Source organism: Callorhinchus milii, unplaced genomic scaffold, assembly GCF_018977255.1.
Source record: "Callorhinchus milii isolate IMCB2004 unplaced genomic scaffold, IMCB_Cmil_1.0 Scaffold13, whole genome shotgun sequence".
Lineage (NCBI taxonomy): Eukaryota > Metazoa > Chordata > Chondrichthyes > Chimaeriformes > Callorhinchidae > Callorhinchus > Callorhinchus milii.
Genome location: NW_024704754.1, coordinates 2,882,987 through 2,909,599, shown reverse-complemented (window position 1 = coordinate 2,909,599; position 26,613 = coordinate 2,882,987). Strand labels below are relative to the sequence as shown.

Genomic DNA, 26,613 nt, shown 5'->3' with positions numbered 1-26,613 from the left:
GGTGGGGGGTAAATTAGATCTGCACCTTTCCCCCCCCCCCCCCCATCACCCCCTCCTTCCCAACCCCATAGATATCATTCTTCTTACTTTGGGTGATCAAAAGTGCAACCCCACAACTTTGTAAAATGATATAACATTATGGGGAGGGGGTGTGGGGGGGGGGTGTGGGGGGGGGGGGTTTGGGGGGAGAGCTCTGTGTGGCTACACATTACTGCAGTACACAACATACTTGGGAAGCAACATTTTTTTTTGCAACCCAGTCTGTAAACCGAGCAGGAGGTGGAGGTGGGGGTGAGTGTGTGTGTGTGTGTGTGTGGGGGGGGGGGGGGGGGGGGGGGGGGAGTGAGGGGGTCTGATTGCATATATATATATTTTAAAAAAGATGGTTGTGTGCACATGTCATATTATTGTGGGTATATTCTAAAGGCTTTTTTCTTTGCAGTTTGGTTACACATCGCATCTTCTCTCTGCAGTTTGCATCTTGTGTGTGTGTGTGTGTGTGTGTGTACATGTGGGGGGTGTCAGTGTATTGAGAATATACAGAGAACTGTTGTGTCTGTGTGTGTGTGTGTGGGGGGGGGGTGTGGGGTGTGGGGAGTCTTAAATGGTTGTTTTTTTTTAATATTCCTAATTATTCCTAATTACATAAAAAAAAGCAAATGTTTTGATCAATGCTGTGCCCATGCGATGTGAGGTCTGTGGGTGCAAACTGCGAGGCTGACTGTAGGGGTCGTGACTGTTGTTTATCCTGAATTGGCTGTGTGTTGTGTGTTGTATGTGTGTGTGTGTGTTGTGTGTGTGTGTGTGTGCAGGTTTACAGGGGAGGTGTGACTGGTCAAGTCAATTCAATTGCATTCCCTTTCCAGTGACAACAAGAAAGGGGGTGGGGGGTGGGGGGGAGTTACTGCAATCTGCAAACACAGGTAACTTCAGTCCTTGGGTTTCTGGACACAGTTGGATGGGGAATCCCATCTGCTACACTCCCAATCCCCCCCCACACTATTTCTCCCCCCCTCTCTCTCCCCCCCCCCCCACTCCTTGCCTGGACCATTAGCCCAGTTCAGTTGACAGATCCACCCACACGTGTGGTGGTGGTGGTGTGTTGTGCTGCGATTTGTCGTGTGGCAATCCCTCCTTGACCTGCACCCACCAACAGTAAAGTGTGCAAAAGCTCCAGCAGCGAATGGAGTTGGAGCTGAATACTTCTCCACTCTTTTGAGCCTTTAATTTATTGTTAAGGAGAGAGGATTTCTCTCTCTCTCCCTCCCCCCCCCCCCCCCCCAACACCACACTTTTATTTTCATCCTGTCCCACAATTGCAAGGCAATGAACAGAAGCAAAAGTTGTGTGTGTGTGTGTGTGTCCCACCCCCCCCCCCCCCCTGTTTTGTCCCAAATTGCATCAAATCCACGTTCTAGGTTATGGTTAGAATAATGCATCGTTTTTTATAATAATAATATTATAATAATAATAATTATGTATTATTTCTCGCTTTGGTATTGTATATTTTGCATTATTTATAACACAGAAGCAATCAATCAATCAATCAATCAATCAATCCATCAATCAATTGCTCGTGTAAAATGTAACTGAGCACTTTGCTTTGGGGGGGGAGGGAGGGGGAAAAAAGTGCATTCAAACTTTTGATCGATGTGCAGATATTTCTTGAAAGTGCAAATAGATGGATATTGGACTCTTTCTTTTTTTTTGGTTGTTGCCTGTGGGTTTTTTTTTGTACGTGTGTTTGTTTCAGTGTCTAAACGTTAGAGGGTGGGTGGGGGGTGAAATTATTAGTTGTTGCAAAGGGTCAATTGTAATGGGGAGGGAATTTTGCAGTTGTATTGTGGTTCTCTCTCCCCTCCCCTCCCCTCCCCACTCCTCCACCTCTTTTGGTTTCGAGCACACACTTGGCTTTTGCCTTGTTTTTCAACACCACTTTTTGTATGGTTTCCACCTTGTGCTTCCTCACTTCATTGCTTTCTCGCACAGCAAAGATGTTGGGCTTTTTCTCTCTCTCTCTCTCTCTCTCTCTGCACAAACTGTGACAACATGTTTGATTTGAAAAGGAGTTGGAAGCGACTCTCGGGGTCAGTGCCGTGACTGAATTTCACCCCCAACATATGCTGCAAGTCAGTTGGGTTAACGATTAATTGCCAATAATTCCAGTTACAGTTCTCTTTGCATTCATCAATTAGCGGTGAACTTGCTGCCCTGGGGTTAACGTGAGTCAAAGCAAAGAGATCTCTGGAGTGCATGTGGTTCCTGCAAAACCCATCGCATCTTTTTTTCGAAACCATTCTTATACTGTATCATTTGTTCTCTTACTCTCTTACGCTCAGTTTTTTTTTGGGTGGGGGTGGTGGTGGGGTGAGGGTGGGGGAGATTTTAAATAACTGCGGGGGGGGNCCCTGTTTCAAGGCGGTAGTTTGGGGCCATAAAATTACGGACCACCTTATAATCGGATGCAGTCAAGAGCAACCAGTGGACTGCACAGGTGCACAGGAACCTGCTTGGCTGGCTTCCTGCCTTAAAATATGGCCGATTTCTGGTGATCAGGTGGCCTCAGACTGGGTCTCACTCACTGGGCTTTCACGCATTGCGCAGAAGTCCCACGTTAAGAAAAAGCTGACTTGTGGGTTTTCAGGTGGCTGACAACATCACTTCCTGGACATGTGCTACGTGAAGGAAGTTGCGCCAAGCGTGCAAGGGCAGTGCTCAGGAAGTGACATTGGCGATGACCTTACGAGCGCTGAAGCCCCAGTCAAACCCACTACTGGTCCCTAGGGCATCTGCGTTACGAGTGAACTGGTGTTGTAAGGTGGTGCCTTGTAATGGAGTTTCTACCATAGAGAAGAAGCAGAGGTGCAGTGTTACCAGAACTTTGACTAACATAAGAATTCCCAGGCGAAAGAAGACCAAGGTCCATCTAGTTCGGCTTCTACCATCCTGGCATTCGCTTGACATGTCGTGTCCCAAACTACTTACTGATTCCCTACGTTTTTCTGAGCTGCACCATCATGCAAGGTGCTAGGCAAAGGCCAGGCACCTGAAAGAGCGAGGGAAAATATGTCATTCTTTGAGGCTCTCATACACTTGATGGCATCAGGTTTCAGTGGGAGACTAGTGTGTTACCTGTGTACGTATACCTCTTTTGAACACTTCAGTGGAAATGTTGTTACTGAGCCACTCTTTTGGGTTCAGAATGGTGTTGGGGGAAAGCCTGACAGCAGGTTGTCTCTTGCCCTATTACAGATGACAGAGAGAATCATAGAATCATAGAATATTACAGCACAAAAGGAGGCCAATTAGCCCATCGTGCCTGTGCCAGCACATTGGAAGAGCCGCCCAATCAGTCCCACTCCCCTGCTCTTTCCCGGTGCAATTGTGGAAGAAGGGTAACTTGGTTTGAATGAGGGCCGCGCCATAACATTTGGGTTCACGTTTGGATGTCTCCTTTTGCCACCTACAGAGGCATCTGATCGGTGGGAAATGCCATTACGATTTGCAATACAAGATGTAGCTGCTGGCCAAATAATGTGGAAAAGTAGACATATTCGTTGAAAAGACCAGAAGATTGTATTACAAAGGCAAGTAACCCCAATTCTCTCTTTGCTATATTCGGTTATGAAGTGTCATTCTCCTGCAGTTTCAGGACATGCTTTTTATTCAGTCGGAATCTTTTCTGTTTGGAACAATACTTCAAGAGGATGGAGTTGCTGAATTTCGCTTTTACATTACATTTGTTATGGTCTCCATAATTATAGTTTGCCCCCCTGTTACCTGAGGCTGGGGGCTGCCTCTGGACCAGCCAATAGAGCCCAAGGAGCTCGACAAGGGCTGACGATTTCTCCCTCTTCTGTTTGGGAGGTTGCTTCTCTAAATTAACCCTTTGAACGAAGTAATTCCCCCAATCGCTGACCCTGAATTAGGGCACATCTGCAGGACTGCAGCGCCCTGAAAAGAAATGAGCTCCAATGTAAATGTGTGTCGATGGTCCACTAATCATCCTCGTCTTGGTGGGTCGATAAAGTTTATTTTACGCTCACTTATCATTGAGTTTGGTACATTATATGCTTTGAAAGTTGCATTGAACCCAAAAAAGGTTTACCTTCAGAAGACAGCACCTTAAAGCAATTATTGTATCTTCTTCCTGTTAGAAATCACAACAGACATATTTTTTTTGCAGGGTCAAGGTATTAGTTTTAATACTCTGCATTAAAAACAGGTAGATAGTACAATGTTCATTTGCTTTATTCATTTCCCGTTGAGGGTGAAACTCCCTCCACTTGGTGCACAGCATCAGTGTGACACTGATTTCCCCTTACAATCACTTTCGGCAAAGTGACTGAATTCTGCAATCATTTTTGAACCGACTCTGGAACACACTCATCTCAATCTCCTCCCTAAACTGGACACTGATGATTCAGGTTGAGTTGCGTTTGTACCTCCTTGTAAACTTTATTGCACAGTGACACGGCCTGTGATTATTGCAGATCTCTGGATGGATAATGAAATGTTGAAACGGAGGAAGTATTCCACCAGCAGCGAGGACTCAGATACCACTGACAGTAAGTATTTTGAAATCTTGTGGCTTCTGGCTTAAATTAACAATCCATGCATTTGATACAGACCTCATCATGCCTTCGAGACGTCTCAAAGTGCTTCACAGAATACACTGTAAAGTGAATTGACTGTATATTTTGTGGGTGAAAGGCCAAAGCTATTTTGTCTCACTGTCTCTGGCAGAGTCTTAACTTTTTTCTTTCTTAACGATGTCACCACCAGGTCACAAAACATCATGGTCCAGATGCTCCAAAACCACAAAAAATCCCTGGATAAGACAGGAGGAGAAGAAACCTTCAGAGGTTTGTGAATCATATTTTCTTCGATGTTTTTTTCTCGATTGGCCTGCTTTTCTTCATCACGTGCGCGTATCTCCAAAGACGTGTTTTTCGGTGTGACGCACCGCCGGGCTTAAGAGTTTCCAAACTAGACTTGAGAGTCTCACATCTGCCTGCCACCTACACATGGAAATGTTTCTTTTGTCTGGGATGGAATGCACGTACTCTTCCTGGAGGGACGCACCCTCCTTTTATAATTCTGGAGCATATTATGTGCAGGTTGGCAAGAGCCAAGGAATTGGCACCCCAGTGCGTTCTTTTGAGGATACTGCTGGAGTGTCGTCAGCTAAAGCAAGGGAGCTCGCCTTTGAGGGCACTTTGGCAAGCTTCTCACTGTCGGAGCATGGACTGATCTTCCCTTCAGCACTTTGGCTTGAAGGTTAATAGAAGTCAAGCAAGAAAAATCCCTGTCACCATTGACCAGTACTGTGGAACCACCTAGCTCAGGAACCAGACACCGAAACCACCACAGGGGATTGACTCTAATATTATGTTCCATTCATTCTACCTTGGAACCAGCTCGACTCCAATGACACCCTGCTTACATTTGCCCCCTCCCCTCACTCCCCTCCCCGCATTCCTCTCTCCCCCTCCTCCCAGCACCCAGGAGCAAGTGTCGTTAGTTGGTCATTTGACCCTCGGGACATTTTGGCCACTTTCACCGCTTCTCGTCCAATCGGCAAAAAAAATTGTTTTAGACTAAGTCCAAAAAGATCGCTGATACGGTTTAACGTGCTCTGAAGTCAGAAAGCTTTCGTGGCTAGGTTCAACAGTTGCTTGATTTTTTTCACACCAGCCTAAATCAGCACACACCCATGGCTTGTAGAGTTTTAAACACTAAGTGTCTATCTAATGTTCTAATCAGACGCTACAGAAAATTATACAAGGTGTCTAAATTGGACAGCCCGTCAAAACATTGGGTTTAAGAGTTTGTGCAGCATGGTAAACACTGCTCATACTCTGCCCTGGTAATGCTCTTTGTTGATGGTCTACATGGAATAATAATAATAATAATCCTTGCATTTGATATAGCGCTTTTCACGTCGGGAGGACGTCCCAAAGCGCTTCACAGAACACACTGTAAAGTGAATTGACTGTATATTTGTGGGCGAACGCGGCAGCCAATTGCGCACAGCAATGTCCCACAAACAGTCGTAGATTGAAAATGACCAATTTATTATTGTTTTTTTTTGGAGGGATTATTATTAGGCTCTGTGTGGAGTAAGGAAACTTGCCCAAGGTTTCGCCCTCTGCCTGGAATTGAACTCAGGTCTCTCACTTGCAAAGCGAGTGCTCTAACCACTGAGCTACAGGACTCCGGAATTGGGTATTGCTAGTGATACCCAGGGCTGAGCAACAAAACTTCATCGACATATTGGCTGCTGGGTTTCACCCACAAAATATACAGTCAAGTCACATTACGGTATATTCTGTGAAGCGCTTTGTGACATCTAGAAGGCATGATAATGCGCTATATCAAATGCAAGGATTATTATTATTCTCATCTTTTCCATTTTGATTCACTAAATTTAACACTGGAGACTTTTGAAACATGGACGCGAGCATCTGAAATGTGAGCTCTTAGTCTTGGAATCCTGGCACTGGTAGTGGGGGAATGCCACCTGTTAATGCTTTCTGTTTCACTTGGAAGATTTAGGTAATTTGAGTGGCTGTAGATAAGGACTTTCTCTGGCCAACAATCCCCAGTTAAAACTTTGTAGCTGTTTGTATGATATTGCTCTGCCATATTCACCTCAAATACAATTATTATTATTATTATTATAAAATGACACTTTACAACAAATCTTTTGAATCACTGTGAGAGGTGAAAGGCGCTGAATCAAATGCAAGGATTATTTATTGTTTATCTTATTGGAGTCGCATTGATTGATTGGTTGATTGTTTGATTGATTGATAGATCGATTGATCCATCATTCATTCATTCATTCATTCATTCAAGATATCTGCAGGATGTACTCCCAAGGAAATCAATCGAACTATAATCTTAAAAGAGATTTGGACAAAGCAAAATGACATGCCTGTCATTCCCAGCTAGTCTCACATCTACCCGTTGTACTCACAGCTTGTTACTCGCAGTGTGCTTCCAGCTTGCTCCTGACTGTCCCACTCCAAGCCTGCTCTTGAACGGTTTTTGCTTGTGGCCAAAATGTTTCAGAGCATCATGCAAGAGACGCACACGCCCGAGCCATCGACGTGATTTATTTTGAAGAAGCAGAAGTCACTGGATCCCGAATACTTTGCCAAAGTTAAGGCTTCGTGATGACCTAATTTACTTAATTAACATCTTTCCTGGGCATGGGATGGAGGTCAGAAGTCAGGTCACTGACATGAAACACTTTGCCCTTGTTTGTTTTTGTAACAGGAAATCGGTAAAAGAAATTGGCCCCCACCCTTGAACACAAATACAGGACCGCCCTACCACAATACCTCAATATTATTTCCAACTTCTTCTGATACTTATAGGTAGTTACAAAGACTTAAAAGAATGTACAACACAGAAACAGGTCACTCAGCTCAACCAGTGCTTATACTTGACACAAGTCTTCACCCATTCCTTACTGTACCCTCCTATTCCCCTTTTCCGCAAGTCAAAACCTAGTTAAGTTTGCAGATGACACGAAGCTAAAAAGAATTGAGAAATCAGGCAACTAGAGTGCACCTGGGCTATTTACATGTGCATGAAATTTAATACAGATAAATTCAAGATACTGCATAAAGGAAGCAAAAATATGATGAAACTGCACTGTCTGAGTGGGATAGATTTAACAAGCAGGATGTTGAAAGATCTCGGGATGTTAGTTGAGTTATTGTTCAGCACGTCCAAACAGTGTGAGGCAACGATAACAACAAATTACATTGATATAGCGCCTTTCACATTGGGAGGATGTCCTAATGTTGTCAGATATGAAGTGAAGATGTTGATGTAGGAGGTAAGAATGAAATCTGGAAAGGACAGAACCGTGAAGGTGGAGCTGGGAGGAGGATAGAGAAGGAATGAATAATAATAATAATCTTTGTATTTGATACAGTGCCTTGTCACGTCTTCGAGACGTCTCAAAGCGCTTCATGCAGAAGGCTGGATCCCGCAAAGCGAAGAGGGCAGGTAGAGGGATGGGGTATAAGCAGGTTGGAGAGGTAGATAGGTGCTAGGGCATGAAGTGATTTGTAAGTCAGTGTGCGGACCTTGAAATCGATCCATTCTGCAATAGGGAGCCAGTGCAGCCTCGCAAGGACTGGGGTGATGAGGTGCGGAGTTTAGTAGTGGCAATAAAGTAAGCGGAAATATTATTTAATCAACAGTGTAGTATTTGCATTTCAGATATCTGAATCTCCACTTATCACATTCAGGCTCCAATGGCCAGCAATACAATCCAGTTGTGCTTATGCGTGTGAGGTTACTAGAACCACAATTTACCTTGAGACCCAAGAGTGAGAGAGAGTGAGACATAGAGAAAGTGAGAGAAAAAGAATGAGTTAGAAAGAGATTGATTAGCAGAGAAAGAGAAACGATCTGGAACAATGTGCGGCTATTGCTTTCTGCTATAGGGGAATTCTTGAAGGAGGATTTGTTTAGGTAGTGGAGTAGGCAATTTTTATTATGTGTGATGACTAATTGTCTACAATATTTACTGATCCACAAAGTGGCTGCTTCTAAACAGTATGGATAATTAGTTCTCTACTTGTGATTGTGTTACTTTGCTGCTGTTTGTTTTGTAACGGTCTAATTCTATGGACCGAAAAAACACCAGAACTGTTGAAATCCATAACTGCATTGTTTATTAACAAGTGTTAATAGGTTTTAGGGTAAATAATAATAATACTCCTTGCATTTGATATATCATCTTATCACCTCTCAAAGCTTTTCACAGAATACACTTTGCCCACAAAATATAGTTAATTCACTTTACAGTTTTTGCTGTGAAGTGCTTTGAAAGGCCCGGAAGACGTGATAAGATGCTATATCAAATGCAAAGTTTATTATTATTGTTTTTTATTATACTGTAAAGTGAATTGAGTGTGCCTTTTGTGGGCGAAATGTAAATGTGTGATTGCCGCACTGATGGGAGTATATGGTGACCCTGGTTATGACCTGGTGTTTTTTCGGTCCGTAGAATCAGACCGTTATAAAAGATCCATGGAAGAAAATGGCTGTTTGGATCAACAGGTTACCAGTGCCATCACCTATGTTCCGCAAAGCACATGCACTCTGCTTAGCGACATTCTGCTTAGTGCAGCAGTGTAGTAATTATGCAGCGTCGGTCAAGTTGGCAAATTCCAACTAGCAGCAGAGTAATTGCTGTGTGAAGGGAGTTTGATGTAATGTAAGAAAGAGACACCTGTTGTTTGGAGATTCAACCTGACCTTGTTTCAGCTTTTCCTACCTCTGTTTTTGAACGGTAAAACCTTTAGCGCGGTGATGCAAGCAGACGAAATTGGAGTTTACGTGTAATTTGGCTTGCTGATTTCTCCCTCCCTGTTTTTCTCAATCTCTATGGTAATCGGTGAGGGTGTGGGTACGGGTGGAGGACAGGAACAGGCCGAGCAGTGAGTCCCCTTCACGGTAGAGTGAGCGGCTGAAATTCACTTGTTAGGCACATGCATGAGATGAGGAATGATCACTGGGACGAGGTTGATGTTGCTTGCTGCCCAAGGAACCGTGATAATTCCACTTTGAGACCACTTTGCTTCACTTTTCTGAAGGATTAAGCGGACCAAGTTCGATGAGAATGAAAGAGATTTTCACCAAACTATTCGAAACCTTGGCCCGAGACCAATTCACGTCCTGCCAAAGACCCATCACCGGAGATTTCAAAAGCTAACAGGCCTCAACATGAAAAGAGCCTATTTGTTATTTGCGTGGTACCATCATATAGGCCGGAATCTGCTCGTTGGCTAAAGTCAAACAGGCTTAACTGTGATTTTAGGGATAAGTATTCAAGTCGAGGAGTGCGAGAGGTTGTCAGGAAACTGACAGCTTTTGTTCGGAGCACATCCTGTGCATCATTTGACGTTGTCAGATAAACACTGATGTATGCAAAATTTTGCTGAGAGAAACAAATCTGGGAATCATTTACATTTTGTTTGAATAACTACTCAGCGAGGGTGTTTATCCTGAACTTCCATAGGAAGAGTCCACTTCTCTTTTTTTCAGTCTTTTCGGACTATGTACAGTGTATACAAATTATCATAATATTATTATTATATTGTTATTAATACATTGTTATTGTATAATATTATTAGTAGCATATACATAGTTCGGAAAGACTGAAAAAAGAGAAGTGAAACAGACACAATGTGCCGCAGTTGCCAAACAAACAGTAGCAAAGTGACAAAATCACAAGTCGAGAACTACTTATCAACAGTATTTGGAACGAGCCACTTTGTGGATGTGTAATGTACATCAAGGGAGTGGAGATAGACGAGCACAATGACTCTGCACCATGCAGTGTTCGCAAAAGGAGAGGATGAGCTGGGGGAAAGCATTGTATCGCTGCTCTGCACATTATTTCTGGTTGCGAATGTGAGCAAGTGGGCAACTCACCGCAACATGCAGCACTCCCTCTGCTGAGACGGTGTACAGAGTATCAGCTTGGCTTTCCTCTACCAGTCAGCGAATGTTTGGCTGATAGGGCTGGTAGATGTCCAACAACAACAACAACAAATTACATTTACACAGCACCTTTCACGTCGGGAGGATGTCCCAAGGCAATGGACAGTCAGGGATTTGGACCCGAGTGGAGGGGGTGGGGGTTGGGATCAGGGTGGGCGAACGGCAGAGAGGGTAGGAGTAGGAGGGTGGCCGACTGAGCGGTCGAAGAGGAGGGTCTTGAGACGTGCTTTGAAGGTGACAAGGAAGGGAGTCAATCGAAGGGATTGTGGGATGGAGTTCCAAAGAATCCAAAATTTTGGAGTCTCTGTTCATAATTCCACATGTCCCAGCATCACTCCTCCATAAACTCTCTCCAGCATATAACAGGAGCAACAGTTTGCACTTATACAGTGCCTTTCATGTATGGAGCATGCCTCAAGGTGCTTTAGAACTGTCTGAGAGACGAACTGGGGGGTAAACAGGGGGTTGGGGTTTGGTAGCTGAAAATCACAATCTGCCTTGTTGCTTTGGGCAGAGCCAAAGCCACATTTAGAGGCACTTGCGCAGCAGTGACAGGAGAAGAAGCTGCAAAGCTGGGAGCCAACCACACAGTCCTGCCCTTGGATTGCGTAGAAATCGGCCCTTATTAGAACTACTGGCACTCGAGAAGTAAAGAGGCCATCTACTCTCATCCGCAGTGAATATAATAATAATAATAATAATCCTTGCATTTGATATAGCGCTTTTCACGTCGGGAGGACGTTCCCAAAGCGCTTCACAGAACACACTGTAAAGTGAATTGACTGTATATTTGTGGGCGAACGCGGCAGCCGATTGCGCACAGCAATGTCCCACAAACAGTCGTAGATTGAAAATGACCAATTTATTATTGTTTTTGGTTTTGGAGGGAATATTATTAGGCTCTGTGTGGAGTAAGGAAACTTGCCCAAGGTTTCGCCCTCTGCCTGGGATTGAACTCCGGTCTCTCGCTTGCAAAGCGAGTGCTCTAACCACTGAGCTACAGAGTCTGTCCCCATTTTGCATTGTGCACGAACCAACACTACAATCAATCCCATTCTCCCGCTCTCTCCCCATAGCCCTGCAAACTTGTCCTCCCGAATAATTATCTACTTCTCTCTTAAAAGTTGTTATCGAATCATTTTCCACCACCCTTTCAGGCAAGGCATTCCAGATCCGAACAACTCGCTGTGCGAAAACGTTTCTTCTCACCTCCCCTGTTTCTTTTAACAACTATTTTAAATCGGGTTGTTGACCCACCCTCTATGCATTGCCCCAGTAAGTCGTTTCTATGCAAAATCGAGTGGAATATCTAGAAGGGAGCTACTGTTGTGAGGTGCTTGGAAAGTAAGAGTATTAAAGAGTAACGAGAAAAGACTGGAAAAAATGGGATTTAAAAGATCTTTTTTGATATAATAACATGGCTGAACAGGGTCAAGCAGCTAAATAGTACCTGTTCCTAGGTTCCGAAGATAGGTACTTTCTGTTGCTTGTACGTGTGGATAATGCAGGCATAAATGAGAAAGAGTAGAGTTGGGAAAATAGCAAACATATCACTGGCAAAGATTCAGTCTGAGATAATGATGCATGTTTACATAATGCCTTCTGCAAAGAGCTTTACTGTAAAGTGTACTAACTGTGTATATGGTAGGGGAACGTGGCAGCAATTTGGGCACAGCAATGTTCTACAGACAGCCAAAAATTAACTGGCCAATTTTTTATCTGGAACATTGTTGGCTATTATACCTAGAGAAACTCCACTTCTCTTTTCGAATATGCCAGGAAACCTTTAATGTCCTCCTGAACAGACAGATGGGCCCTCAATTTAATACCCCATCTGAAAGATGGCGCCTCTGACAATGCAATGCACCCCCAGCACTGCATTTGAATGGCGGCCGAGAATATGAGCTCAAAGTTCTCATGTGGGGCTTGAATCCACAGGCCTTATGATGTGCATCGGAGTGTTAGGTGGGTTCACTGTTCCGTGTATATATTTATCAAAAATCGTCTTCTCCAAAAGGTTAACTTTGCTATTTTTCATAATTTTAATGGTAAGGTGGAGCAGCTTGAAATAAATGTACACCCGTGGATTACAACAGCAACAACTTGTGTTTATGTAGCCCCTTTCACTTGTGGTAGCATGCCGGAGTGCTTAACTGTGGCGGAGTCTGATGCCGAGCTGGGGGTGGGGTGGGGAGAGGGAGGGGGGAGGTGACCGTAAGCACAATCAAAAAGGAAGGTCTTTAGGCGGGATTTGAAGGTGGGAGGGAGGGAGCAAGGCGGAGGGATTGAGGGAGAGAGTTCCAGAGTTTTGGGGAGTAGAGGCTGAATGTGGATTATGTACTATTAGAGGGGATGTATCATTGGGGGTTATTAGATTGCCCCTTCCAATGAATGAAAACGTTAACATCCTAAATGTGTGGGTGATGGTGTAAGAGAATTAACCAAGGGGTTATCAGTGTAGTTTAAATACAAAACAAAGTGGAAAATGCTGCAGTTGGGGTTAGAATCACTTAGGAAGCACAAGTTTATTGTTTGGTTATCCATCACCCCCAAGTTTCCATTGTAACGTTGCTTACTACAGTGACGTCCGGGTGTCCCGGTTTAAAGGATTTTGCGGGGGCCACGGCCTGAAGTCGGCATTGCTCAGTTGCAGTGCCAGAGGTAAGGTAAAGGCCACGTTAAGAGCCTTTAAATGAATAAGGTTGTTTTGGAGGTGTTTCAAATGCCAGCGGTGACTCACTGTGCAAAACATCTCCCGAGCTGGGAGCAGCTGCATTCATTTTCTGTGTGCACAGCAGATCAGTCTGCTTGCTCCTCGCAGGTTACATTTATCAACGCTCTGCTCCTGACAATAATTAGGCGGAGGATTCTGATAGCGGCCTGCTCCTTTGACCGACTCCACTGCTCCGTTGATAACGCTTTGCTAATTCCTCCGAGGGAAGTCATTTGGCGATGTGTTCAAGACGAGCGTGCTACCACACCCATCTCGGATTTCTTCGTTGCAATGAATACCTGTGGAGTGTGCACTGTTCCTGACCTCTTTTGCTAGGACGCAGTACGGCATGCATTCGAATTACATGGTTCTCGAAAACACTCGTGTGTGTGTGTGTGTAAAAAAAAAAGTCGTGAATTTTGGAGAAGTAAACTGGATCCAGTTGCGTGGACCAAGAACAATAATTGTCTTTATCTGCTAGCCTAGATGCGATTTCTCAGAAGAAAACTAACCCAATGTGTCACACTTAAAATATGCAGTGGCTCAATTCATTGAGCTCTCAGCACCAGAAATTGTTTGAGTTTTTGGAACCCCTTCTGGGAAATTGTGTATGTTTGCATTGCAGAGATTACCACAATGGCAGATCCTGCATTAAATAGTGCAGGTAATGGTTGAGGGTTACATTGCGATATATTTGCACTTTGATACCTTCATGATATTTTTCTTACCATAAGGGCTGGTGTTGTAGTTGTATTTGTGACTTCATGCTGGCTGGCAAAGTCCCAGTAAAATTCCTTGGTGCTAAGTCATGAAAAGCTGGAAGAGATCTTGAACACCACTCCGTGTGCCCCATGATAATTCGAGGACAGGAGATAAAGACTGATATTTCTAATCAACGTCAACAATTTGCACTTATATAGCACCTTCATGCACAACAATGCATTTATATAGCAGACTTCACGTAAGTAGCACCTCAGAGAGCTTCACAGGGAAGGGCTTGGATGCCAAGCAAGCCTGAGAGGGAAGAGGGATGGGTCTTTGGTGCGTTAAAAGAAATGGGATTTGAGGCAAGTCTTAAAGACAGAAAGAGATAGGGTGCTATAGGGACAGAGCAACTGAAAGCTCGGGCACCGATGGAAGCCAGATGATGCTGGGGGAAGCATAGAAAGCCTGAGTTATCTGAGTGGAGGGAGTGGGTGGAGGAGTAGAGTAGGAGAAGAACAGAGAGTAAGGGAGTGCCAGGGAGTGGATGAACTTGCAGGTGAGGGTGAAGACCTTGAAATCGATCTGCAAAGGAGACAGACGGTGGACTGGGGTGATGGATGTGCAAAGTTTTGTGCAAGTGAGGATGTTGGCGGTGAACTCTCAAAGAGCTTTACAAAGACAACAACAATGACAACTTGCATTTATATAGCGCCCTTCACGCAGGATAGCGTCCCGGAGGGCTTAAGACCGAGTGGAAGCCCGAGCTAAGAGGGATGTGTGTGGGGGAGGGGAATGGCCAAAGACGTGGTCAAAGGGTAAGATGAGTTTTGAAAAGAAAAGAGGCCAGAGAGCAACATGAAGGGAATTTGGAAGAGTTTCCTGAGAGTGTGAACATATCAAACTCTTATTTTCTTGATTTTTTTTACTGGGAACGAAACTAAAAATCCCATCATCCAGCAGATATTGGTTGAGCTCCAAGAACTTGACGTTGGCTGAGGTTCCAGATCAACTCAAACCAATAAATTCAGGTGGCAGGCGAATAGCGTCCAAGGATACCGAGAGAGACAAGTGGGAGATTTGTGAAGTACAGACATATTATAAAGGAATCAATCATCAATGAGAAGGTTGCAATAGACTCAAGCAAATGTGATTCCCAAATTCATAGAAAGTAGATAGAGTCACATCTGACAACTGCAGACCCATTAGCCTTTCCTCAATAATTATGAACTGGCGATGTCACTCATAAGAAAAAGATAATTATATAATAATACTATAATAATCTTGCTTTGGTATAGCGCCTCAAAGCACTTCACGGAATATACTGTAAAGCGAAGTGACTGTATAATTTGTGGGTGAAACACGGCAGCCAATTGCGCACGGCAGTGTCCTGCAAATATGTCAGGGATTGAGTGATCAAATTATCATTATTATTTTATATTTTTGAAGGGATTATTACACCCGGAAAAGTGATCCGCCAATCGACTAACAACCGGGTTCCTACTTACTGCTAGGTAAACAGATTTGCCCGTCAGCCTGGCTCACTTGGTAACACTCTCCCTTCTGAGTCAGAAGATTGTGTGTTCAAACCTCACGTCAAGACATTGAGCTCGTACCATACCGCTTGATACTCCAGTGCAGTGCTGGGTGTGTGTGCTGCATTGTCAGAACTCTTTAACACTTTTTCTCTACCACTCCCCTGCAATGTGTAGGAATTGTTTGCTTTGGCTGAGAGATGGATCAAGAGACTAAATGGGAAAAAGATTTGTTGGTCCATCGGATTCCTTCAAAGCAAGAGTGAATGAGAAGAGATTTGGTCCATTCAAATCTTATACAATTGCAATGAATAGAGTCTTCTTTAAACCCATTCTAATACATCAACCTCCTTTTCAGCACAAGTAATCAAAGTCTTTTGCATTTCCCTGAGGTACATGCCTTTTCCAATGTGTATCCATAATGTCCAACTAATTACGTGTTCAAAGAGAGTGACGGGAAATTTATGCAATATCACCGCAGCAGAATAATTTATTTCCCTTCATTGAAGATAAACACTCAATTTTTTTCCCTCGTCCGGTCTGTAAACATTATAGTTGCCGTTAATTATTATATCTAATAGTTTTTTTTCTGAAAAGCAGTTTGCGTGACATCAATTGATTAGGAGGTCATTTATGTTTCATCGTAATGAGGGGTAATGGATGTTGCTAAGAAGCAACACTCCAAACATCAACATTTAGTCTGTTTTCACAACAGCGCATGTTCTGCCTGATGCAGCAGGTCTTATGCAGCATTCTGTGCTCATCCCAGACAAATATCTTTATTTACTGTGGTTTGTAGGTTACAAAATTGTAAAGTGGAGTGTAGACATGAGACATGAGCAAAGTTGGTACATTGACGTTGATTATTTCTTCTAAATGTTTTAAAACTACCGCTCCCTTCCTCCCTCCTTCCCTCCCTCCCTTTAAACAAACAGATAAAGTTAATGTCCTGAAAGTTGGTACGTCACCAAAAAAAATAATAATTTGGTCACTTCAATCCACGACTGTTTGTGGGACGCTGCTGTGCGCAATTGGCTGCTGCGTTTTGCCCACAAAATATGCAGTCAATTCACTTTACAGTATATTCTGTGAAGCGCTTTGAAACGTCTCGGAAGATGTGAAAAGGCGCTACATCAAATGCAAGGATTATTATTATTATTTCAGCTCAATGCGTAGGCTTTTTAAGGGTGAGCACAATTCAGCCTGTGGCTCACAGTAAGCAAGTGCTTCCAATCAGAGGGAAATTTCTCCAGGAATGCTCACAAGCTAATTTGCCTGTAATGGAAATACTTACTCAATAGATCGCAAAGATCATATGCTTGGTTTGGATGAAGAAGCTCCTTCGTCTCACTTGATCTTATCCAGGGGTAATAATCCCTTCAAAAGCCATAGCTAAATAAAATAACAATTTGGTCACTCAGTTCACGACTGTTTGTGGGACACTGCTGTGCGTAATGGGCTGCCGCGATTCGCCCACAAAATATACAATCAATTCACTTTACCGCATATTCTGTGAAGCACTTTGAGACGTCTCAACGACATGATAAGGTGCTATATCAAATGCAAGGATTATTATTATTATCATCGTTACAGAATACCTACCCTCCTGTCTTCCCATCACCCCATCAGGAAGGCTTCAACCCTTCCTGGCATTATGCTCCAGTCTTTAATTATCCTCTAGATAAATAGTTCCTGTCCTGAAATTGTCCTTCACGACTCTAAAAGTATATCTTCTTGTTCTTTTGTTCCTGGTGATTTGAACTAGCAAAGTATAATAGATCAGCAGCATTGTTGATGGTCTAGCTCATCAATGAGATCTTGGAGGTGTAACCTTACAGATGTGGTTATTTTGGCCGCTCGCATCTCTAAATGCAGTGGTCAAAGCTAATTTCGTGGTTCCCCCAACATTTTAACAGTTCAATCCACAAACCACAATTGTGAAACTCACATATCCTCTTTCTTTACCTCCCTGTCCCTCTCCTACCCCCTTTCCCAACCCCCCCCCCCTCCCCCCCACCGCCCCACACACACACTTTCCAAGAAAATCATCTGACTCACCCAAGAGACGCAGGCCTTCATTCTGGAGTAATTTGTTTGGAACTGACTCATTCCGTAAAATATTCCCTGCTGGTAATTTTGCTGAAAGCAAAATTTGTGCAACCTGAAGCGGTGAGTCACCCTGGCAGGGTTGACTCAGCACCACGTCTGACTTGAAAATCATTTTATTTTATATATTCCTTGTTTTGCTGTTTTCTAAGATATTTATAATAACAATAATGTTAATCCTTATTTTGATACAGTGCCGTGTCACCTCGTCGAGACGTCTGAAAGCCCTTCACAGGATACTCTGTGAATTGGAGTGACTGTGTATCTTGTGGTCAAATGTAGCATTGTTTGCTCACAGCAGTGTCCCAAAAAATGCCGTGGAATGAATGACAAATTTTGTTTGAGGATATTGGGAGAAACTCCCTTCTCTGTTTTCAATAACAACAACAACTTGCATTTATATAGCGCCCTTCACCCGGGGCAGCGTCCCGGAGTCCAATACGAGAGCATTAACTATAAGTGGTAAATCTAATAGGGAACTTAAGGGGAACACTTCACGCAGAAGGTAGTGACATGTGGAACTCACTGCAGGAACCTGTGGTTGAAGCAAATAGCATTAATGCATTCAAGAGAAACCTTGATGCATGCGTGAAAGAGAAGGGAAGAGAGATGTGTAGAGTATGGCTAGGTGAGATAATACATAAATAGTAATAAATAATCCTTTCAACAACAACAACTTGCATTTATATAACACCCTTATAGAGCTTAGAATGTACAAGACAAAGAGTTCAAGGAGTTTCAGTAACTGAAGCCCAAACTCCTGATCACCTCTTTCATCACCTGAACAAAACGTATCATGACCAACCATCGATATTGCTTGCATTTGAGGTTGGTGGAATGGTGGATGTAGTTTCAAAAGTTGAATGATTAATCATCTTCATATCTGTAAGATATCTGTAAGGTATCTTCATATCTGTAAGAAATTGAAATTGTCTTATCAGCCAGGGATTCAGGTGACGTCACCATCATTGACAGAGCTGGCTCTGTGCTGGTTCTGTATTTCATAGTGACCAAACAGGAATCAAATTGCATTAACTACCCCTGGAAGTAAGTAATCATTTTATACAAATTTGGACTCACAGCATTTCTACATCTTCGTTTCGCATTGAGGAGTCACGGGAGTACTCTGATTGCTGATAATAATAATACTTGCATTTGATATAGCGCCTTATTAGGTTGTTGAGACTTCTCAAAATGCTTCACAGAATATATTGTAAAATGAATTTAAAATTTTAATCTTAAAGAGATATGTCTCCTTGATCCCACTCTCCCCTCAAGACACTTTTTAGATATTTTAGCAACTGGAAGTATGATCCTCTGCAAACCTATCATTGCCTGTGGTAACCTCTGCAACACACAATTAGTTCTGTGTTACCCAATATGAATTAACACTCCTAGCTCTTTTACATTCTGTGTTTAACACATTCTGTATTATCATGTAGGTGGGACTGAAGTGCAATTTTATTGTCACATTTCATAGGAGTTTTACAACATTGTCTGCTTTCAGCCCATCTCTAACCTCCAGTTTGAAATTGAGAGACACCAGTCAGTTTACAGATATTTCCCTTTAACAATTGGAGGGAATTAAATTTGCCAGAGCCACCAAGATAATAATAATAATAATAGCACCGTATCACATTGCTGAGACGTCTCAAAGTGCTTCACAGAATATACTGTGAAGTGAATCGATTGTATATTTTGTGGGCGAAATGCAGCAGCCAATTGCACACAGCAGTGTCGTGGATTGAGTGACCAATTTTTCTTAAGGGATTATTATCCCCGGAAAGCGATCCACTAACAACCGGGTTCCCAGTTACTGCTAGGCAAACAGAGGTGTGTGGAGTAAGCCCAAGGTTACGGCCGGCCCGGGATTCGAACCTGGGTCCTCTCGCTTGCACAGGCGAGCTCGCTAACTACTACGCTAAATCTAAAATCCACATATATAAGCTATAGCTAAGATCTCAGAGACAAGGAGACAAAAATGAGGATATATTCAGATACAAAAAAAACTCAAAAAAAAAAATTTTGAAAATCATAGAGGTGTTATGAAATATTAGGCTGGTAGCTGAGAAACTAGCTCTACATGGGGTTTCCAATTATCCAGATGACAAGAAATATCAAGAAAAATTGTCGCTTCACCCTTTTGTATTCTGCAGCGGATAAAAAGCAATCATTATGTGATATGCCGGTTGTAATGTTAAAGAGAGGGGCTGTACCTTCCCAGTTCATGGGCATTAATTAGGTTTGGTTCAGTGGCATAATTACATTGCAGTAAAATTTATCACTTAGAAAACCAGTGCTGCAAGTCCCTGGCAAAGTAATAGAGACATGATGGAAATTCAACATTTATTCAGCATGATTCAAGTCAATTTGCTTTTCTCCCTCATGCCTCTGCCTCTTTTCCTGAAGGTGGCAACTTATATTGTTCCTTGTTTTCATGGCAATCGAGACTTTTCGTACCTTCTCCATTCAGCGAGTTTGGCAGCTTATTGAGCTGTGGCAATTCATCACTGTTGAATCAATGAATGTTGCACTTTCTAGCAGGAATTATCGGATAGTGATGAGAAATGGGGAAACCCCAGCTGATTTCTGCTTCTTCTCTAGGCTAGGCACTGATATGGGATCAAATGCAATGCCCCCACTATCACCCTGGCTGAGAACAGCCAACTCAACACAAATCAGGGATCAGGCATTCCTGAGCTACACGGCACAGTTCCGCACTGGGTAACAGATTTACCAGCTGAGCCATTGAGAGAAACTTCCATTTGCTTCATGTTGCTTTCATACAAGATGGAAAGACAGGTTGGAAGGTGTGTTACCACCTAGAAGTTATTGAGCTATTGTCAAGACTGGTGAGACATTCAGGACTGAATGTCTTCTCTGTGGGGAATGTGTGACTCATGTGCCTGGTGGGTGGAGGGCAGTAAACAGAAAGCAAAGGGCAAATTGAGGTGTACAAACTAATTTGTGGTTCTAGAAACACACCAAGCAGAGGTCTAGGTCCTAAGGATAAATGATAGATACACATTGGGGAGCAACGAGGATAAACCACATGCATATGGATGACACCCAACTCTTACCTCTCTGCCTCCATCCTTGATACCAGGATCACTGATGGACATCAAGTCCTGGGTGAGAGTTAACTTTCTCCAGTTGAATGTCAGCAAGATCGAAGTCATCTCCCCCTCCCCCTGGCTCGGCATCGTGCTCCGCCACTTTCAAGCACACTGGGACACTCCCCTGCGTGAGGGGTGCTATATAAATGCAAGTTGTTGTTGTTGGCTATTTGTGGGGCATTGCTTGCGTAAGTTGGCTCACTTGTTTAGCCCACAAAATAAACAGTCAATTAGTTTTACAGTCTATCCTGTGAAACGTTGTGAGATGTCTTGACGATGTGATAAGGCGCTATATCAACTGAAAGGATTATTATTAGTAGTAGGATCTCTGTTTGCAAATGGGTCCAAGCAAGCAAGTAGCAGACTTCCGGAGTTGGCCTAGTCCAAATGAATTTGTACAACGCTGAGGATTGTGTTCTGCTGGTGTTCAAATCACTCGAATTGCTGAAATCTGATGATCCTTGTGAATTTTTGGTTTGCCACTATAGGATCATATTTAATTCTCAATTAAGCTTTGAATTGAACACAATAGTCTATCATTGATTGAAAACCCTCGTGGCTCAGATACCAGACTGTACTCCGAATGTGAATCTGATCATCACAGACTCAGATTCAGATAATAGAGGGACTGAATAGATTGACGCTCCTCTGTCTTTTTTGAGGTGGTATCATGAGATCTCAGCTACAAATACACAGTCACGCAACCTTATAGTAAAATCTGTGAAGTGCTTTGAGACATCTCAACGATGTGATGTGGCGCGATATCGAATGCAAGGATTATTATTTTAAACAATATTAATTTGGCAAACAGGAATCCCAGCAGCTGGAGCAGGTCTGATCACATTTCAGGGTTAGGTCAGGTCCTGTGTGAGAATGTAAACTGGGCTTGAGAGAAATTTCCAGCTCAGTTTCAAGTTCTGCCACAGATAAGCACTTCGAGAGGCCAGCCCTGCAAGAAGGGCCCTATATAAATAAAAGTTGTCCCTTGTCTAAAACGGGACCTTATAGAGGTGTATAGTACTTGAAATAGCATTGAAAAAGTAAATGTAGAACAAATGCACAAAGACAGTAGATCAAATTTGGGTTTACGCAGAGGGTATTAACGGCTGAAACAGTTTGCTGGGAAGGGAGGCCGAGGCCCAGGAAATGGACGCATATAAAAAACAGCTTGACATCAGATGAGAAGAGCTTTCTTCATCTGAATTCATCGTGATTGTGTGACGTGATGGCCAGACTCTTCCCTCCCTTGCCTCCTTCAAGGCTCGTCTCAAGATGCTCCTCTTCGACTGCGTCTTCAGCCATCCTCCTCCCCTGCTCTCCAACCCTCCTGATCCCAACCCCCAGCTCGGATCCAAATCCCTGACTGTCCAGCACCTTGAGGCATCCTCCCGATGTGAAAGGCGCTGTATAAATGTCATTTTGTATTGTATTGTTACAAGCCAAAGCCGTAATGGGGAGGGTGGTCCTAGCTGCGGAGCAGTTGGAATGCTTGCCAGACAGTGCTTTCAATGACTCCAGCACGCTCTAGAGTCCCCAAGCTTTGGTTCTTTTGCCAATTCGCGCCTGATACTCTCCGGAATGAAAAAAAAAGCAGGATGTGTCCCTCCAGGGAAAGTGTGTGCATTCCATTCCAATAAATATCCCAGGAATTTCCAAGAAATGTTATAGTGGGATGAATGGAACTCTTAGTTTGGTTAAAGTACTCTTAAGACAGGTGATGGGTTGCTGCACGTGTCAGACACCCGGTTGACAAAAAAAATTGCCGGGCTCCACTGGCTCCCTGTTGCGGAACAGATTGATTTCAAGATCCTCATAGTCAAGTACATTACTTCATGCCCCAGCACCTCACTACCTCTCCAACCTGCTTACACCCACTCCTCTATCTTCCCTCTTTGCTCCAACCTTCTGCCTGTCTCTTGTCCTTTCTGCTCCGCCATTGGCGGCCATGCTGACAGCCACTACGTCCTGAAATACAGGAACTCTCTCCCTCAATCCTTCTGCCTTGCTCCCCCCCCCCCCGACCAATTTCCCAACACAGTGAGTCATTGACGGCCATTCTACAGAATTATCTCAACCCCCCCCAACCCATCACCCACACTTCACATTTAGGAAGTAGCAACAATAACAACAACAACAACAAAATTACATTTATGGAAAGCGTTTCACGTCGGGAGGATGTCACAAAGCGCTGAACAGTCAGGTGTCGGGGCCCAAGCATGGGGGAGGGGTGGGGTAGGGGTGAGCGAAAGCAGAGAGGTGGGAGGGAGACCGAAAGCACGGTCGAAGAGAAGGGTCTTGAGTCCGGCCTGAAGGAGACGAGAGAGGAAGCGAGGCGAAGGGACCATAGGATGGAGTTCCAGAGTGTGGGGGCAGAGAGGTTGAAAGCCCGGCCATCGATGGTAGGGCAGGTCGGGCGGGAGACATGGAGCAGGCAGGAGCTCGCTGAACTGAGGGAGCGGGCGGGTTGGTAGGAAGTCAGCAGGTCAGAGAGGTAGGAAGGGGCCTTAAAGGTGAGGACGAGGATCTTGAACTTGATCCTCTAGCGGATGGGGAGTCAGGGGAGGGTGGGGCTGATGGGGTCACGGAGCCTGGTGAGTGAGAGTACACAAGGAAATATGAGACAGAATTTCCTCTCGGCGTTCTGTCTCAAAGGACATGGCTCGGGCCACTTTGTTTTAGTGTGAGATGGCACATGGCTTGGGAATGCCTAAGGGGAATAATAAATGCCAACCTTTTCATCTATTTTCCTCCCCCCAAAAGGTTTTTCGAACGGATCTGATCACTGCCATGAAGCTCCCCGAGTCCTACCAGCTGAACCCAGACGATTACTACATACTGGCTGATGCCTGGCGACAGGAATGGGAGAAGGGGGTTCAGGTGCCTGCCAATTCCGAGTCGATTCCTGAACCAGTGGTAAGGTAGGTCATAGCAGCCTGCAGTAACCAATGACATTTGGGAAAACCACATGAATATATTCCGATGCAAAAGAGAATGCCCTGCCCAAAAGGTGGTGGAAACACATTCAATAACAAGTTTCAAAAGGGAATTGGAGAAGTACCTGAAGAGGAAAAAAAGATATTGGGAAAGAGCGGGCAAGAAGGGACTGATTGCATAGCTCTTTTCAAAGAGCCCGCACAGGCACGATAGGCCGAATGGCCTCCTTCTGTGCTGTAGCGTTTTATGATTCTCTGATTCTATGATACATACTCTATCGAATAAGTTAATCAGATTCACTGGAAATAATACCACTGGAAATTTAGTTCCCTGGGTGTTTTCATGACATTCCACCCTGAGTGATAAGATATCAGCGTGAAAAAACCTGATGATGTTGAGGATTCTGGAAAACATTTTAAAGCACAACCCCACAGGTATACCTTCACAGCAACTAATGCAGGTGTTATTTTGTTAATGATGCAGACACGTGATACACGCATAGCACACAGTGCGATTACTAGAATGTACCTCAATGTGCAGGTGAGGTTGTGGGTTCAATCTCCACGTCAGGACTTGAAATCACACAGTCTAAGCTGAACTCCAGTGCAGCACTGGGGGGGTGTTGCACTGTTGGAGGTGCTGTCCTTTGGATGAGACTTTAAACCGAGGTCCTGTCTGCCCATTCAGGAGGACGTTAAATAGATCACATGGCGCTATTCTAAAAGAGAAGGGAGTTTCTCTTGGCCCACAAATCCACCAAATAAAATTGGTCACTCACTCCATGGCTGTGTGTGGGACACTGCTATGCGCATATTACATGCTCCTTACGCATACGTCATCCGCAGGGAAGCATTGTTTTTCTGTGGTCAGGAGTTACGTTGTGCAAACGTCTTCTGAAGGTAAAAATTCGATGTGCATTTATTGACATAAGGTACCACAAAGATAACAACCACAGACAGCACTTAATCATTCCTGACCTCAAACACAAAGGTAAGAAAAATCTACAAAAGGAAACTCCACGGATTCTGACGTGGAAACAGTTGTGAACTATTGACTTCTTGCTGCAAACATGAAATAGGACAGATGCAATCACCAGTCATTGTGGCTGTTCGAATTTCTGTCCAGTAAAAATGATATCATGCCTGCGTTTTGATTTAACTGAAGCTCTAAAACATACGCGTATCCAAAGTGCAGCAATTTCCCAGATAGAATTCCATCTGTAACCCTGTCCCAGAAATTTACAAATGGTTTGCTTTTTTGGATTGAGGAACCTGCTTGAATGGTTCATGTCCAAACCACTTCAGTGAACACTGGCACCTCTGTGACAATGTTGGAACCTCTTTAATTGATTCCTTGCATGCCAAGTGCAGTGGGAAGCTCTGATGGCTGTGTATGGGCTGTCCTCAAATCATCGTCATGCGGGATATTGTTCTGGGAATCAATATAATGGGGAACCCCAAGATGCTGAATTGCTTTCTGTTGGAAATTATAATTATAGGATGGCTATGAATTATCTACTACGGAGGGAAGATTTTGAGTTGCAATGATGAGCCAACATGAGGTACTCTGTGTGTTGGAGTTTAGTGCTATGATTAACTGTGTTGGGAGGCTCAGTGAAGCTGTGTAAATCGCTGTGTTGGGACTCTGATGACACTTCATGAATTCCCATGTCAGGAAATTCCTTGAAGAGCAGTGAATCACCGTTGGGAAACTATGAATCACAGTGTTGGGTATTATGAACCTCCAGTCAAGCTGCCCTGTTTGAAGATTGAAGCCATCACATCGCCCTCATATTGTATTGTCTTACAAACATTCCACCTTTGACTAACTGTAAAAGCAGCTTCCAAACTAACCCTGAATTGAAGAGTTTTCCATCATTCTGTCTAATCTTCAATTTTAAGATGAAATGAACTTTCAGGCGAGAACTAGGTGAAATTGTGGGCCCCTCGTGTTTACCTTATGCCTGTTCATTGAGTCAGAAAATCAGAAAAATTCTCAAACTCTCCTTTTTAGGGACTGAAAATGCGCTGTTGCAAACATTAAATCCTGCAGTGACCAGATGTGCTCATACTGACCTGCAGAGATTCTTTTTTTTTTTTAGACGCCTGGAAGTGATTCTTAAAATTAAAATGTAATTAAATTAAATAATTAGTTTTAAGTAAATATTAAAATTAAATTAAATCTTAAAATTAGAGCTAGGCCATTTGCAAGTGAAATCAGGAGGCAGTTTTTACACCCAGAAGGTACCATAGAATTATGGAATTATACAGCACAGAAGAAGGCAATTCGGCCCATCATCTGTACTGGCTCTTGTCCTCCCTAAATATCTACTCTCTGGAAAGTTGTTATCGAATTGGCTTTCACCACCCTTTCAGGTAAGACAGGGACTAGGGGATGTAAAAAGAGAATTTAGCAGAAACTAGCTAATACAGAGGGTAATAAAATTGTGAAACTTGCTGCCTTGAAGCTGTGGTTGAATTGGATAGTCCAGATGCATTCAAGAGGAAACTAGACCTTCACATGTGGGAGAAGGGAATAGAAGGGTATGGGAGGGAGTAAGGAATAGGTGGACACTTGTGTGGAGTATAAACACCGATAAGGTCTTGTTGGGCCGAGTGGCTTGTTTCTGTGAAGTACATTGTTTGTAAATCTATGATGTTCGCTGCCACCTGATTCTTTTGGCTCCTTATCTCTCAGGTAAGGTCCTCATCTTTACCTTCAAGTGCCTCAAAGTCCTTGATGCACCACGCATCTCTCTTTGACTGCATCTTTGACTCATCTCTTTGACTGCATCTTCCCCCTCAGGCCCCCTAGTCCACGTCCCCATTCAATGTTTGTAATGCATTTTGAGTTGTTCTCCCTACCTGAAAAGTGCTATGTAGCTATCGTTGCTAATGCTGTGTTTCACTTTGAGAGTTTGTGAGTTCCTGTGTAAGGAGTCAGAAACTCTCTGATTTGGCTCGGGGTTTAGCTA

The 26,613-nt window shown here is 43.6% G+C and overlaps 1 protein-coding gene across 3 annotated transcripts in view; it reads left to right on the top strand.

Moving 5' to 3' along the window:
• jade2 (jade family PHD finger 2) overlaps positions 1-26,613 on the top strand; it is a 74,760-nt gene that overhangs the window by 1,568 nt on the left and 46,579 nt on the right. For 2 of the 3 annotated variants that reach the window (XM_042339868.1, XM_007901296.2), the window contains exons 2-5: positions 3,470-3,587; positions 4,494-4,568; positions 4,786-4,865; positions 23,466-23,623. In XM_042339868.1, the coding sequence (XP_042195802.1) occupies positions 4,502-4,568; positions 4,786-4,865; positions 23,466-23,623 (305 nt within the window). In that variant the 5' untranslated portion in view covers positions 3,470-3,587; positions 4,494-4,501. Of the gene's footprint in view, positions 1-3,469; positions 3,588-4,493; positions 4,569-4,785; positions 4,866-23,465; positions 23,624-26,613 lie in introns of those variants that run through there. The other variant, XM_007901298.2, reaches the window with a different exon arrangement.